At 29.8% G+C, this 15,767-nt stretch overlaps 1 protein-coding gene and 1 non-coding gene across 2 annotated transcripts; both read right to left on the bottom strand.

Annotated features, from left to right (window-relative positions):
- Nucleotides 1-6,756: 6,756 nt before the first annotated feature.
- On the bottom strand, nucleotides 6,757-6,828 carry TRNAR-UCU (transfer RNA arginine (anticodon UCU)). The gene has a single exon. It is a non-coding gene; the product is annotated as a tRNA-Arg (tRNA).
- A 1,477-nt stretch (nucleotides 6,829-8,305) lies between these two features.
- Nucleotides 8,306-10,948, bottom strand: LOC107938790 (putative disease resistance protein RGA3). Its single transcript, XM_016872028.2, has one exon. The coding sequence runs from the start codon at nucleotides 10,946-10,948 to the stop codon at nucleotides 8,306-8,308; it is 2,643 nt and encodes an 880-aa protein (XP_016727517.1).
- Between the last annotated feature and the right edge of the window lie 4,819 nt (nucleotides 10,949-15,767).

Genomic DNA, 15,767 nt, shown 5'->3' with positions numbered 1-15,767 from the left:
TTGATGGCGTCCTATTTGCGGAGAGCTTCACACTTCAAATCGTCAATAACGTCCTCAGCATCGTAAAAGATGTCTCTGAGCTTCCACATACAGTGGCGCAGCTTTTCATTTTGGTGCTGTTGCCGCTCGGCATCCAAGAGCTTAGCTTTAATGCTGATCATGGTGTCCTCCAGCTTTTTCAGATCTGTTTTGACTTTGTACACCAAGCAAACTTCGTCTACAGAAAGATCGGCTATTTTCCCCAGAACACTTTTTGCAATGCCGAACAGAAACGTTTCCGCCATAATTGAACTTAAAAGAGCAAAGAAAGAAGAATGGCAGTGAAGCCTTCAAGAATGATGTTTTCTTTGAGCAAATAATAAATGGAAGTTGGGTTTTGAGTGCATTCAAGAATGGAGTTATATTTTATTTTAAATTATTTGCATGTGTGAAAGTATATATTATGTCTATATTATCCATTTTCGGATTCTAATTTTAGATAGACAATTCCTTAAGTTTTATAACATATTTAGTAGGGTTTTTAGAGGATATTATCACCATATTTTTATTCCAATATTTGTTGGATACCAAAGTCAAGTATTTTTTTTCTTCAACACTGAATAAATTGATAATTAGAGATAGATATTTAGAGTTTAAATAAATGTAAAGCACTCTATTTTGAAAATTATGTCAATATCTTATCAAAAATTAAAATTATTTTGAGTATTGTAATTAGAGTTTTATTTAATTTGTATGTGCACATTAATCATAGATAAAATTAATTATGATTTTAATGTATTAAAATTATCGAGTTAACTATTATCTTAATGTTTTAATTTAAAAAAAATATTTTTAAAAAATATTTTACATTTTATTTTCTTTTCTAATTTAAAACTCAAATAACAATGTGTAATAATAAATAGATATTATAAGTTTATTTTATCATTTAAATGTCATTATTATTTGATTTATGACTTATAATTTTTTTTTGTTGGGAAAACTATTATTTTAATACTCTCACTTTAAACTTACAAATTTTAATAATCAAATGATGTTTATAATTGAGAAAGCTGAGATGTATTTTTCAAAACAAAGTATGAGAAGAGATTATAATGTAACAAGTGCATGCCATGCCCCATTTAATGGGTTGGTGAAAAGCCAAACATTGGAGAATATAATAATAAGAAGTTGGGTCTAAAGGCTCTTGGTGCAGCCTCAGCCATTGCATCAAACAAAAACAATTCTGCAATACTAAACACTAACCTTTCCGCCATATTTGAACTTCTAGAGCAATGAAGAAACAAAGGCAACGCAGCATCCTCTTTTTTCTTTTTTTCAATTAGTGACCTCTCTTTTTCTTTTTCAAATTTTTCTTTCTTTTTTTTAGCACCATTGTTAGTTGCTTTATTTTGTTTTCAAACGAATGGTTAGCTTGGTTTTGTTAATCCAAGTATTAATTTCCCTTGATTTTAATTGTGGAAGTGTTATAGTAATTGTTTATTCCATATATGATGCTTCATTATATATTTAAACTATTAAAAGGGATAAAAATAAAATAATATAATATAGAAAAAAAATTCAAATATTTGATGTTTAAATATTATTAAAAAATTATGTTTAAAAATCTTTGTTTGGCTTTAAAAATATTGAAAATATTAAAAATAAATAATAAAATTATAGATACATTCATCTATCTATAGAAATAATATAATGATTTTCAAAATTGTATATCCATAATGTAATAAAACATACAAACTAAAAAATCTACCTTTATTCCGCTCCATTACCAATCCCTATGCACAACCTTGGAAGATTTTCCAATTTTTCCACTTCCAAGTACCCTATAATAACGAAATAAGTAGCACCTCAATGCATGTCAATTTTGCTTTTTTATTTCTTTATATGTACCAAACAAATATATAATTTTTAACATCGATTTAGACTTTAGAATCTAATATTATATGCTTTTTGATGGGTTCAAATTCATTAAAAATAAATTTTTATATCTAAATTGTATATATCGTATATAGATAACAGTATAGGGAGTTACTTAAAATTATTGTTTGATTCGACTAAGTTATATGTCTAAATAAGCTCACAACATATGACGGTTTATACAAAATTAAAAAAGGAGAATTTAAATATGATAAAAGTTAAAATAATAATTGAAATTGAAATCGAAATCGAAATAATAGTAAAAATAAGAAAAAAAAATTAATTAAATAAACCAACTTGATGAAATTCTAGCTTTGGGAATGATTTTTGCTCCTATTTCGAACCAATTCTTGATAGCAAGTCTTCTCCTTTGACTGATAAGCTAATTATAGTGGTTGAGGATGCCTTAAACCACCAATCCTTTCATGTATAAATTAATTGCGGGAACATCTAACAACTAACTTTTACTGAACGAACAACCATAAAACACACGTCCACAATTTAGCTCATAGCCTTGTAAACTAGAAGGGTCCAACTTTAACCAACGACCTCAACCGCTTCAAATCTAATTGCTATTTCTTTGACAGAATCCAACCTACTACTTAATTGGACATGCCCATGTGTTTTTCGGTAAATCAAATACGACAAGCAATCAACTCGGTACTTCCAACAATATGCCTATTAACACTCAATCAACAGGTTCTTTTTAACTTAGTATCAATACAATTTTGTGCGACGATAGAATTTATCTCATAAATAAAAAAAATAAATACCGAAATGAAGGTTTGGAAATGCGGGTTCAAATCTCACGGCTATCTATAGGATTGTTTATCAGCCTAAAGCTAAATGGAAAATTTAGTTACTCATATTAAACTAAGAAAATAAGAGAAAGAAAAACAAAAGAGTAAATGGCACAATAATTTTTACTACTTATTTTTAATATTTTTAAAGTCAAGCAAATATTTTTAAATATAATTCTTCAATAATATTTTTTTAGAACAAAAGGAAGTTGAAATTCTTCAACAAGAAAGAACCTAGAAATTAATTTGCTCGGCCCTTATCTTGTAGAATCACATCATACGCCGCTGAAGGTGGTTGAGCAAAAACAACTAACGGTGGGCCCCAACCCTCCTAAAATGTAAAATTGTATTTTAGGCCCTTAATTTTTTTAAATATTAAATAGTAAAGGTAAAATTACACTTTAGCCCCCTTAAAATTATAAAAATTCTATTTAATCCTTTACAAATTATAAATATATAAACAACAAAAAATTAAAATTTCATCCGACCCCCCCTAAAAAAAATTTCTAGCTTCGCCCCTGCCCATTTTGCATCTTCTAACCTTCTTGGCTACAGCATCAGCATCCCTATTTATTGTTCGTGGCACAAACCGAACTTTAATAAGCAATCCTTCACCATCCAATGGCATATCTCTCACCCTATAGCCCTTTTTCGTTTCTTAGTATTAGATCCATCGCCATTTTAATATCATTCTTCAATAATAATTAAAGATAAAATATTTGGATTTTTTATATTATATTATTATAATTTTACCCATTTTAAAAGTTTATATATAAGGATAAGATGTTAATTTTATATAGTGAAACAAAGCAGGAGGAATAAACAATTATTATAACTATTCTATACCCACGCAATTGAGGTCGTTAGTTCAAGAGAAATTAATACTTTGATTAACAAAACCAAACTAACCATTACTTTGAAAAAAGAAATAAAACAACTGACAATGGTGCTAAAAAAATTACTCACAAAATTGAATACGTCAAAAAAAAAAAGAAAAAAGAAGAAGAAGGTATTTTTCATATAAATTTTACAATTCACGTTTGGAATTTATAGTTACCTCTCCCAACAATGTTATCTCCGATGTTTAAACATATGTTTTCCTATCTATTAAAATAGGTCAATTTTTAATTTAAATCAATTTAATCTAGTATATATAAGTGTTTGCTAATATAGCACGTTCTTCTTCTCTATCTAGGGTTTTTTTTTGTTCATATTTTTACGAATTCTAAGGGTATTTTTTTAGGGTGGAAAAATGGAGGAATTAGCGAATCTTAATATCATTAAAGAAGAAGATGAGCCTTTCCAAGCCCAAGGGAACGTAGATGTGATTGAGGAAGACTACAATCTTTGCCTAGTTGGTTGCGTCTTAATGGACAGTGTAGTTCACTTTTTATCGATAAGAAATACATTGGTTGATTTATGGCATCCGTTGGGAAAAGTCTCCATTATGGATATTGGGAAAAAGAGAAGTTTATTCCAGTTTTACTATGATTGAGATTTGAAGAGAGTACTCGATGGTATGTCATGGTTTTTTTAATAGACATCTAATCATCTTCCACAAATTGGAACTAGGAGAAGATTCATTACAGGTTCTTTTATTCTTTTCGGTTCAAATTCATAACTTCCAGTGAGGTTTATGTCAGAGGGAATGACACGTCAATTTGGGAACTTTATCGGATAATTCATTAAGAACGACACTACTTTGATCTCAATGATGTCAAACAATTGATGCGAATAAGAGTAAAAATGGATGTTCAGGTCCCATTGAAAAAAAAAAGCAAATAACTTTGGATCAGAATGAATGGAATATACACAAGTAATTGAATGACCATTTTGTTACTTTCTATAATTGGATGACAAAAGAAAAAATTTAAACATAAATGAGTAGAGGTGTGAACCTTAACAAGTAGTGCATGCCATTATGAATTGCATCCCATGCCCCATTTAATGCCAAAAATTGAGGAATATAATTGAACTTTAAGAGCAATAAAAAAAAAAAGAAAGGCAATGAAGCATCTCTTGGTGGAAACTTCTGAATAATGAAAATAAATCTAAATTATTTAATACGTCAGTCAATTCATGGATTTTTTTTACTTGTATAATACATCCTTTTCTTTTTGGTGTCTCCAAGATCCTGCTTAATATTTTATCAGGGAAACTTAATTTTATTTTATTTTTTATATTGGATAGTGGGATTTTAACGTAGCGAAGTATTAGGTGAATTCTTTTTTCTTTTTTCAATTACTGACCTCTCTTTTTCTTTTCCCTTATCCCCTTCCTTTCTCAATCCTTATGCACAACTTTCGAAAATTAATGTTTTTTTTGGTATCTAATTCATCAAAAATTAATTTTTATACTTAAATTGTATGTAAATAATAGTATAGGGAGTAGAATTGATCTTACAAAGATCGGGATATCTAAAATTATTATTTGATTCGACCAAGCTACGTGTCTAGACAAGCCCATGACATGTGACGATTTATACAAAAATAAAAGGGAGAATTTAAATATGATAAAAACAAAAATAATAATAGTATAAATAAGCAAAAAAAATTTAATTAAATAAACGAATATGATGAAATTCTAACTCTATGTTTAAGTTTTGCTCCAATTTCAATTTAATTTTTAATAGTAAGTCCTCTCCTAAGTCCTCTCCTTTGATCGATGAGTCAATTATAATGATCGAGAATGCCTTGGACTACCAACCCTTCCATGTGTAAATTTAATGTAAGAACATCCAATAGCTATCTTTTCTTGAATAAACAACCACAAAACAAGAGTCCACGATTTAGCTCCGATAACGTTGCGAACTAGAAGGGTCCAACTTGAACCAATGACTTCAACCGCATCAAATCTGATTGCTATTTCCCTTAACGGAATCCAACCAACTACTTAACTGGACATGCCAATGTGTTCTTCGGTAGACCGAATATGGCAGATGATCAAACTCAGTATTTCCAACTGTGTGCCCATCAACACTGAATCAACAAACTTAAAGCAAAATGAAAATTTTGATATATTTGGAAGGTAATTAAAGATTAAAGTTCTAATTTAGGTATAGGGTAGACGTTTTTGAAGAAAAATGAAAATTTACGTTTTTGAAGAAAAATGAAAATTTCAACTTTTGCTTTCACTGCATATTCATGGGCATTTGCATCTTGCCTTCTCTTCTCGCTGCCCAAAGGGAGTTCTTATTAGTTATCGGACCGTCATCTTGCAATTCAACAGTACTAGGTAAACTGAATGATAACGACGATTATGAAGACAATCAAGATAAGAAAATACCAGATAAACATACTTTTGTTTTAAGCCACATTAAAGAAGAGTGTCGGAGTTTACGAAACCTTTAGTATCCCTTAAACTTTGAAAATACCTTAATCTAAAAACACGGTTAGCCCTTTTCATTATTAAATAAAATTTGTAGTATTCTTTCTTGTTTCGTTTCATTTATGACATTTATTTGATTTAATGTCATTTTCATTTTTAATACTAATTTACGGGAAAAGTATGAAAAATTATACTAAAAATAACCTTATGCTATAGTGTCATGATGGAAGATATATTTTTAACTTCAAATTATTCGGGTTTATAATTTTGTCCACAAAAAGCAACCCATAGGTTAAAAGTGGTTTGAACATTTATATCTCAAGATTAATTCCATTTATGAACTAATATGTGATTCATGACTCTTCTCTAGAACCATGACACATAACTTACTATAGATTTATCATGTATTTGAATATTTATTGGATGTTATCGAATACCTAAAAAGAAATAAAGAGTAAGAGCAACTATTATTTCATATATAGATTTGAAAATTATTAAGTAAATCATTCAACCTTTTTTCACCTTCCCTACTTTTTTTCATCTCTCTCCTTCGAGAAATTAAATGGTAAAGCTTTAATGAATAAAAAGAAAAGAAGAAATTGGTAAAAGGTTAGATGTGTAGGGGTTTCTACTACGGAATTTAGCACACACTTCTCACCTTCATTCCATCAGAGAACAAGGAAAGAGGGAAATTGCTTGAGATGGAAAATTTATTTGCGTCTGCCGGGAGTCGAACCCGGGTCTCTTGCTTAGAAGGCAATTATCCTAACCGTTGGACTACAAACGCGTCATGCTACAGGTTACAACTAAAGTTGCATATCAAATATATTAATAGGCTTTCTATTTCCCCCATAATATGTTGGTAAAAATATCACTACAGTCCCTCTCAATTTCGATATTGAGAAAATTGGTCCTTCTAAAAAAATTGAGCAATTTAATCCCTATTAATTTTGAAAGTGAATAATTAAGAACAATCAATCACGTCAAATATTTTTCGTCAATTATATATATATTTGATTGATTAGTGCTGTTATACCCCCTACTCGTTGCAGCACATGGCACCATAAGAAGGCATCTAAGAGTAGAGGTGTTCAAATGGTTAACCGAACCGAACTAGTTTTAACTGGACTTTTTAATCCTTTAACCATTAACAAATCAAATTTTTTTCAAAAATAAATTAACTAAACCAAAATATTTTGGTTAATTCGGTTACCGAATTAACTGAAATTTATATGTTTTGTTTTGTTTTTGTTAAAATAAATATAAGACATATAAAAAATTGATAATGTTCATTTGACCTAACTAATTGAATTAGTAATAGCCTAATACATATAATATATAATATATAATATTATTTATTAAGTTCAGTTAATTACCCGGTTTCGATCCGAATTAATTGTTAACCGAAATTTCAAAAAACCTTTAACCGACTTCTGATCGAACTAGATCAGTCACTTGCCGATTAACCGAATTAGATCAATTCAGTCAGTTAATTCAGTTTTAACCAAAATTTGAACATCTCTACCTAAAATACATCTGAATGCAACCCAAGTTATTCAAAAATTACATTTTTATTGATTTTTTTAATTTTTAATTTTTTAATTATTTACATTTTTTAATCTTTTCATGATTTTTTTATAGTTTTAAAGTCATATAAATTGAATCTGGACAAACCATTTGTCCAAATTTATTCTAATTATATATATCTTTATTAATTTAATTTTTTAAAATTTTTGTCATTAATGATCAAATTAATTAATTAACGATTTTCATTCTTATTTAATTATTTTTCTTGTCATTAGGGTAAATTTCTTGATAAACTTAATTGATTTTTTTTTACGAAGGATTTTTTGATATCAAGCCTAAATTATATAAACCAAATAATATGTTAATATGTTTGATTTTATTTGGAATAAACATAAATTATTACTTTAACTAATTTCAGCATTATTTATTGAAAAAATTAATTGGAGTTATTTTTTTATAATCATAACCAAATCAACAAAATATATAATATTTAAAAATTAAATTTATTATCATATAGCAATTTTACAACTATCACATCATTTCAAATTAATTGGATAATCATTTTATAACTTTTTTATATTTATATACTAATAAAAAAAACAAAAGTGTTCTAAACCATAAACACAAACGAACCATGCGATTACATAAATATGCAAATAAAGTAATCATTCTTCCATCTTCATCTTCACATTTCATACATGCAATGTTTTATAACACATTAAGTAATTAACAAACTTTTAAACATCAAAAATTTCCAACCCGAGCTCTGCTCCACTCTTATATGAAATCAAAATTTTACCACATTCCTCAATCCTAATGCTTAATGACAACGTTTTGGATGTGAGCAATTTTGTGCCAATCTTCACCCCCATTTCTCTGTATCTTTTGCTCAACTGCGGACATCCATCAATTGTCAATTCTCTAAGGTTGGTGAGGCGGTCTATTCCCTCCGGTAGAGCTGACAAATTTCTGCAACCCACAATCTCAAGTTCATGAAGAGAAGTGAGATTCAGTAGCCATGCCGGTAGAACGGACAAATTTTCACAAAACATAATTTGTAATTGCTGCAAAGTGGAAGAAGATCCTTGAAGAAGCCATCGTGGCAAATCTGTTAAAGCAGGTAAATTAACGAGTGAGAGAGTTTTAAGGCTCAACTGAAGGTCTTTGTCTTCTTCCTCTTGTGGTTCCATTTTCAAATTCATTTGATGGCAAGAAACTATTTGAAGGTGTTCTAACTTGGTTAGGAATTTCAGGCTCCGGGGCAATGAGACAAGTTTATGACAAAAAATCAGAACAAGTGTCCGAAGTGACTTCAGATACTGCATTCCTTCAGGTAAACATTCTAATTCCATACAGGCATGCAATTCCAAGTATTGAAGAGAAGTCCAACATCCTGCTCGTATTTCTTTCAAATGCTTAGCTTCAATGGTTATTACAAGATGTCTAAGCTCAATCAACCTTTGCACGCTGTCAGGCAACTGCTTCAAACCACTACCGGCCAAATTTAACGATTGCAAGCTGCGAAGCTTATAGAAAGAACTGGGAAGTTTCTGTATACCCATGCAATTGGCCAAGTCAAGGTCTCGTAAATGCTTTAAGGTACCAATGGAATTCGGTAAAGCCCTCAATGGTGACCTTAATGCTAATGCTCGTAGATACTTGAAATTGGAGACACAAAGATTTATAAGAGATTTATCAAAAATCTTTGATCTCAGTGAACTAGTTTGGACGATTACTGTTTGAACTTTTTCCAATTTCTCCAAAACACGCAGAACTTCAACCGACTTCTCATCACATAATAACAGATGTCGAACATTTTCATCAACCGTTTTTGTTTTGGAATTCACTGTTTTACACTCTTTTTGAGACACATCTAATACAAGATCATGTACTAGATCATGCATTTTGAAGGTAAAATACAAGCCAAAATCCCTCTCCTTTTGGATGAGGCACCTTAACAGTAATTCATTCAAATATCGTTTGCCAACATCCTCCCACTCTTGATTTTGCTTTGGATGCTCAAGGAGCCCATTTGCCATCCAAAGACGGATGACTTTGTCACTATAATAGATCTCATCCTTTTCGTACAAGGACAGAAAAGCAAGACATCGTTGCAAATGAGATGGCAAATGATTGTAACTCAACTTCAACACTGGTAAAATATCGTTTTCATCTTGCTCAAGTCTCCATATTTCACTCTCTCTTATATAAATCCAATCAGATTCATCAGTTTTCTGAAACAGTAGGCTTCCCAATGTTCTTACCGCCAAAGGAACCCCTTTACATTTCTTCACAATATCCTGCCCGATTCTAATGAGATTTGGATAATGTCTCTCATCACCATCATTAAAAGCCCATTTTGTAAACAATGTCAAACAGTTTTCAAGAGAAAGACCCTTCGGTTCATAGGGGAGAATCGAGCTCATTATTGAAGCAACTTTCAAACTCCGAGTGGTGACAATGATTTTGTTTTGAGACAAGCCATCTTTTGATCTCAACAAATTTCTTAACTGAACCCACTTTGCTTGATTTTCATTCCACACATCATCCAGGACGAGCAAGAACTTCTTATCCTTCAAAAGGCTTGTCAAATGAGCTTGCAAGGCATTAAGTGGTAAATCATCACATTTTACTTTTTCATTTACAGACTGAATAATCAGCTTGAGCAATCTAGAAAGATCAAATTCCTCAGAAACACAGATCCATATCTTCAAAGGAAAAAGGGTAATAACTCGATCATCATTGTATACCAGTTGCGCGAGCGTGGTTTTCCCTAAACCCCCAAGTCCAACAATGGGAATGACAGGGACATTTCGATCCTTACTTGGTTTCCTCAACATATTAATAATTTTCTCTTTATCCTCATCTCTACCAATAACATCAGAAGAATCCACAAAAGAGATAGTCTCTCTGCGAAAAACATGTCGGTTGTCGCTACACTGTCTTAGATCAAAGCTGTTCCATTCAGTGGCAAGTTCGCCTAGCCTCCGATTGATGGCTTTGATTTTATGAGCCATTCTTAAAGAGAATGAAAGAGGCAAACAAGTAGAACAGGAAGCTAAAAACCGCACCTTTGAGCTGTTGGTATTGAGATGATTGATGGCGTCCTGTTTGCAGAGAGTTTCACACTTGAAATCGTCAATAAGGTCCTCAGCATCGTAAAAGATGTCTCTGAGCTTCCACATACAGAGGCGCAGCTTGTCATTTTGGTGCTGTTGCCGCTCGGCATCCAAGAGCACAGCTTTAATGCTGATCATGGTGTCCTCCAGCTTTTTCAGATCGGTTTTGACATTAAACGCCAAGCGAACTTCGTCTACAGAGAGATGGACTAGTTTTTCCAGAACCCTTTCTGCAATATCGAACAGAAACGTTTCCGCCATAATTGAACTTAAAAGAGCAAAGAAAGAAGAATGGCAGTGAAGCCTTCAAGAATGATGTTTTCTTTGAGCAAATAATAAATGGAAGTTGGGTTTTGAGTGCATTCAAGAATGGAGTTATATTTTATTTGCATGTGTGATTAATTAGATACCCATTTATTTTATTTTAAATATTACATTTTAAAAATATTTTTAAAACCTATTTTAGAAATTTACATTTTTTTTCTAATTTAAAACCAAATAACAATGTGTATTGTAAACTAAATAAATAAACTAAATAAATGGATAATAATGATGAATGGATATTATAATTTTACCTCGTCATTTATTAAAATAGTTTTTAATCACTTTTTGATGTCATTGTTATTTGAATATGACTTATAATATTTTTTGAAAAATTATTATTTTAATACTGTATTATTTTCTAGACACTTCAAGCATGTCAATTTAATAATCTCCTTTTGTTGAATGTTATTTATAATGATAAATCTTAATTTGAATTGGTATATAACATAACACTAATTAAATGATAATTAATTTAAAATAATATATTATTAATAATTAATATACTCAATTGTGTAATTCAAACCAATTACAACCCATTGCATGCCAATTTTGCTTTATATGTACCAAATATATATAATTTTTAACATTGATTTAGAATTTAAGCTCTAATATTGTCTGCTTTTTAATGAATTCGAATAAAAAAAATAAATTCTTACACTTAAACTATATATATTATATATAAATAGCAGTATAGAAAGTTATCTAAAAATTATTGTTCGATCGATTACACTAGGCTACGTGTCTAAATAAGGCCACAACATGCGATGGTCTATACAAAAATAAAAAGTAGAATTTAAATATGATAAAAGTAAAAATAATAATAGTAAAAATAAGCAAAACAATTTTTAATTAAATAAACTAATATGATAAAATTCTAGCTTCAGAATTGATTTTTGCTCCAGTTTCAAACCAATTCTTGATAGCAAGCCTTCTCCTTTGACTAATAAGCTAGTTATAGTGGTCGAGGGTGCCATCGACCATCAACCTTTTCATGTATAAATTAATTATAGGGACATCTAACAACAGCTAGTTATAGTTGTTGGTTAAAGTGGTCGTGGTTTTCTTACTAGACATCTAATCATCTTCCACAAATTAGAATCGGGAGAAGATCTATTACAAGTTTTGGGTTCAAATTCATAACTTGCCAATGAGGTTTATGTCAAAGGAATGGCGCATCAATATGAGAACTTTATCATATAGTTCAATGAGTATGACACTACTTTGATCTCAAGGGGTGTCACACGGTTTATGCGAATAAAAGTAAAAATGAATGTTCGGGTCCCATTGAAAAGAAATAAGCGAATAGATTTGGATCATAATGACTGAAATTAACAGCAATGAATGGAATTAGATAAAAAAAAATATAAACACAATTAATTGAATGACCATTTTGTTACTTGGTGAAAGAACACACAATAAGGGTGGAGGTGTGAACCTTAACAAGTAGTGCATGTCATTATGAATTGCATCCCATGCCCCATTTAACGGGTTGGTTAAAAAGCCGAAAATTGGGGGAATATAATTGAACTTTAAGAGGCAATGAATGGGGAAAGGCAATGAAGCATCTCTTTTTCTTTTTGGTGGAAACTTTTGACTAATGAAAATAAATCCAAATTATTTAATATGTGAATTCATATATGCTGCTTAATATTTTATGTTTTTATATTGGATACTGGGATTTTAACGTAGGCAAGTATTACTTGAATTCTCTTTTTCTTTTTTCAATTAGTCACCTCTCTTTTCCTTTTCCCTTTTCAATCCCTATGCGCTACCTTGGAAGATTATATGCTTTTGATGGTTGTTAAATCTATCAAAAACAAATCTCTACACCTAAATTGAATATAGATAATAGTAAGGAGTAGGACTAACCCTACAAAGATTGAAATATCTAAAATTGTTGTTTGATTCGATCAGGTTGAGTGTCTAGGCAAACCCATGACATGTGATGATTTATACAAAAATAAAAGGAGGAATCTAAATATGATAAAAATAATAATAATAATAATAGTAATTGAAATCGAAATCGAAATAAAAATAATAGTAAAAATAAGCACAACAAAATTTAATTGAATAAACGAACATGATGAAATTTTAGCTTTAGGTTTAGTTTTTGCTCCCATTTCGAACAAATTTTCAATAGCAAGTCTTCTCCTTTGACCGATAAGCCAATTATAATGATGGAGGATGTCTTAGACCACCAATCCTTGCATGTGTAAATTAATTGGGAGAACATCTAACAACTAACCCTTATTGAATGAACAACCACAAAACACAAGTCCATGATTTAACTCTGATAACCTTGCGAAGTAGAAAGGCCCAACTTGAACCAACGGCCTCAACCGCTTCAAATGTGATTGCTATCTCCCTTAACGGAATCCAACCAACTATTTAATTGGACATGCCAATGTGTTCTTCAATAGACCAAATACGACAACCGATCAACTTAGTATTTCCAACTGTATGCCTATCAACACTGAATCAACAAACTTTTTTTGACTTGGTGCCAATACAACTTTGTGAGACAACGAAATCTATCTCCTAAACCAGAAAAGCAACAAATACCGGAATGAAGGTTTTGAAATGCGGGTTCAAATCTCATGACTATATATAGGATCAGCTTAAAGCTAAATGGATATTAAAATAACGGCGCATTTTTGCGAGTATTACGTGAAAATAACAAGCAGGCATAGTAGTACACCTAATAATATATTTATCACATAAAATTTTAGAAATAATAAAATTTGTGAAAACAGAACGTTGATAATGGCAAGAAAAAGAGAGAAAAATAAAACACACCGATTTTACGTGAAAATTCTTTCAGAAAAAAACTACGAGCAGAGGAGAAGAACGATTGACTATGTCAAATTCGAATGACACAAGAGGAGTATAGACTGTATCTATTTATAGGTTTAGAAAACCTTATTCTAATCAACCTCTAATAGAAGTAATGCAGTAAAGTTGAAACACCTTATTCAAATCAATATCAAACAGAGAAAATAAACTTCTATACGGATTCCACTTGTGTAGCCCTCATAGATCCCCGATCTTACCACTTATATTTTATTTTAATAAGAATTTGAGTCACAACTCTAACAGAATTTAACTTAATGAATTTAATAATTTAAGTCAAGAACATAATTTTAAAAAAGAAATAAAGAGATCAAGAATTATTAAATTAAAATACATGGGCTACGTCTATAACTAATGCATAGTTTAGAGATTAGTGGTAGAACTTGACCCTTTAAATTAAGAATGTAGCATAAGAATGAAATGGTAATATATATCTTAAATAATCAATATGTAGTAATAGAAATAATTAAATATAACATTTATAAAAATAAAATAATTTATTCCATTTATAAATCGTATAGAGAAATTTTAATACAAGAATTATTATAAATTTTCAAGATGGTGATTTCGTTAATCGAAATATGATATGCATTTGAACATCTTTTCACTCAAGAGTTAATTTTGGTTCATGTCTAATATAAATATGTCAACTTCTCGCTGCCCAAAAGGAGTTTTTATTAGTTATCGAAACCGCCATCTCGCGATTTAACAACATTAAGTAAATTGAATGATAACGATGATTATGAAGACAATTAAGATAGGAAAAATAGCAGGTAAACGTACTTTTGTTTAAGCCACATTAAAGAAGAGTATTGAGGTTTACGAAATCTTTAGTATCCCTTAAACTTTGAAAGTACATTAATCTAAAAATATGGTTAGCCCTTTTCACTATTTAAAAAAATCTGTGGTATTCTTTGTTGTTTCATTTCATCTATGGCATTTATTTGATTTAATGTCATTTTCATTTTTAATACTAATTTACGGGAAAAAGTATGGGAAACGGAGAAAAAAATTATATTAAAAATGTAATGACCCAAATTTTACGGTTATCGGGAAAGTAAATTTTCGGGTCTCCATTTCTAAAAAATGGATTCGTAAATATTTATTAAAAATATTTACGAAGTCAATTGAGTGGTTAATTAGACTTTAATTAAGTAAATTTAGCTTAATTAAGAGTAATTAGTGGAAAGGATTAAATTGAATTAAGTGTGAAAGTTTAATTATAGAATAAAGAAAAGTGAAGGGACTAAATGGGAAATAAGCCAAAAAGGGATGACAAATGTATGGTTAAAATAAGTTAAATGTGTATAAATATAAATGGTACACATGTATTATAAATGTGTATTTACTTATTATATAAGTAAAATAATATTAATATAAATAATAATTAAAGTATATTATATGAATATTATTTTATATTAATTAATTAAATAAATAAAAGTTACGACAAGTGTAAGGTGATAAATGAATATATGTGTATTAATAAATATACACATGTATAAATAATAAATATTATAATAGTTTAATAATAAAATAAAGAAATGAAATAAAGAAATAAAAGAAATGAAAAAGAAAAACAAAGCAAACGAAACAGAGAAGAACAGGGGAGAAAGAAAGGAAAGAAAGAAAGAAATGGAGAAAAGGGAAAATCAAGGTTTTGAAGCTTTAAACTTTAATAGTCAATGTGGTACCGAAAATCTCAGCTAAGAAAGGACAAGACAAAGTCAACGGGAGTTAGCTCGAAAATTACGGTTTGTATTTCTATAACCCGAACTTAATATTTAATTATTGAATTTATTATTTATTATGTATGGTAGGTGCATTGATTAAATTATTTGAAATAAAATGAATATTGATTGAAATTGAAGGGTGAATTTAATTAATAATTGTTGTATTTTAATTGAAT

The sequence above is a fragment of the Gossypium hirsutum genome, chromosome A13 (assembly GCF_007990345.1).
Source record: "Gossypium hirsutum isolate 1008001.06 chromosome A13, Gossypium_hirsutum_v2.1, whole genome shotgun sequence".
In the NCBI taxonomy this organism is placed as follows: Eukaryota; Viridiplantae; Streptophyta; class Magnoliopsida; order Malvales; family Malvaceae; genus Gossypium; species Gossypium hirsutum.
Note: the sequence above shows the minus strand (reverse complement) of the source record. Positions and strands in the feature narration are given on the sequence as shown.

Excerpts from the sequence above, each read along its gene's own strand:
- LOC107938790 (XM_016872028.2), bottom strand. The coding sequence starts at position 10,948 with ATGGCGGAAACGTTTCTGTTCGATATTGCAGAAAGGGTTCTGGAAAAA.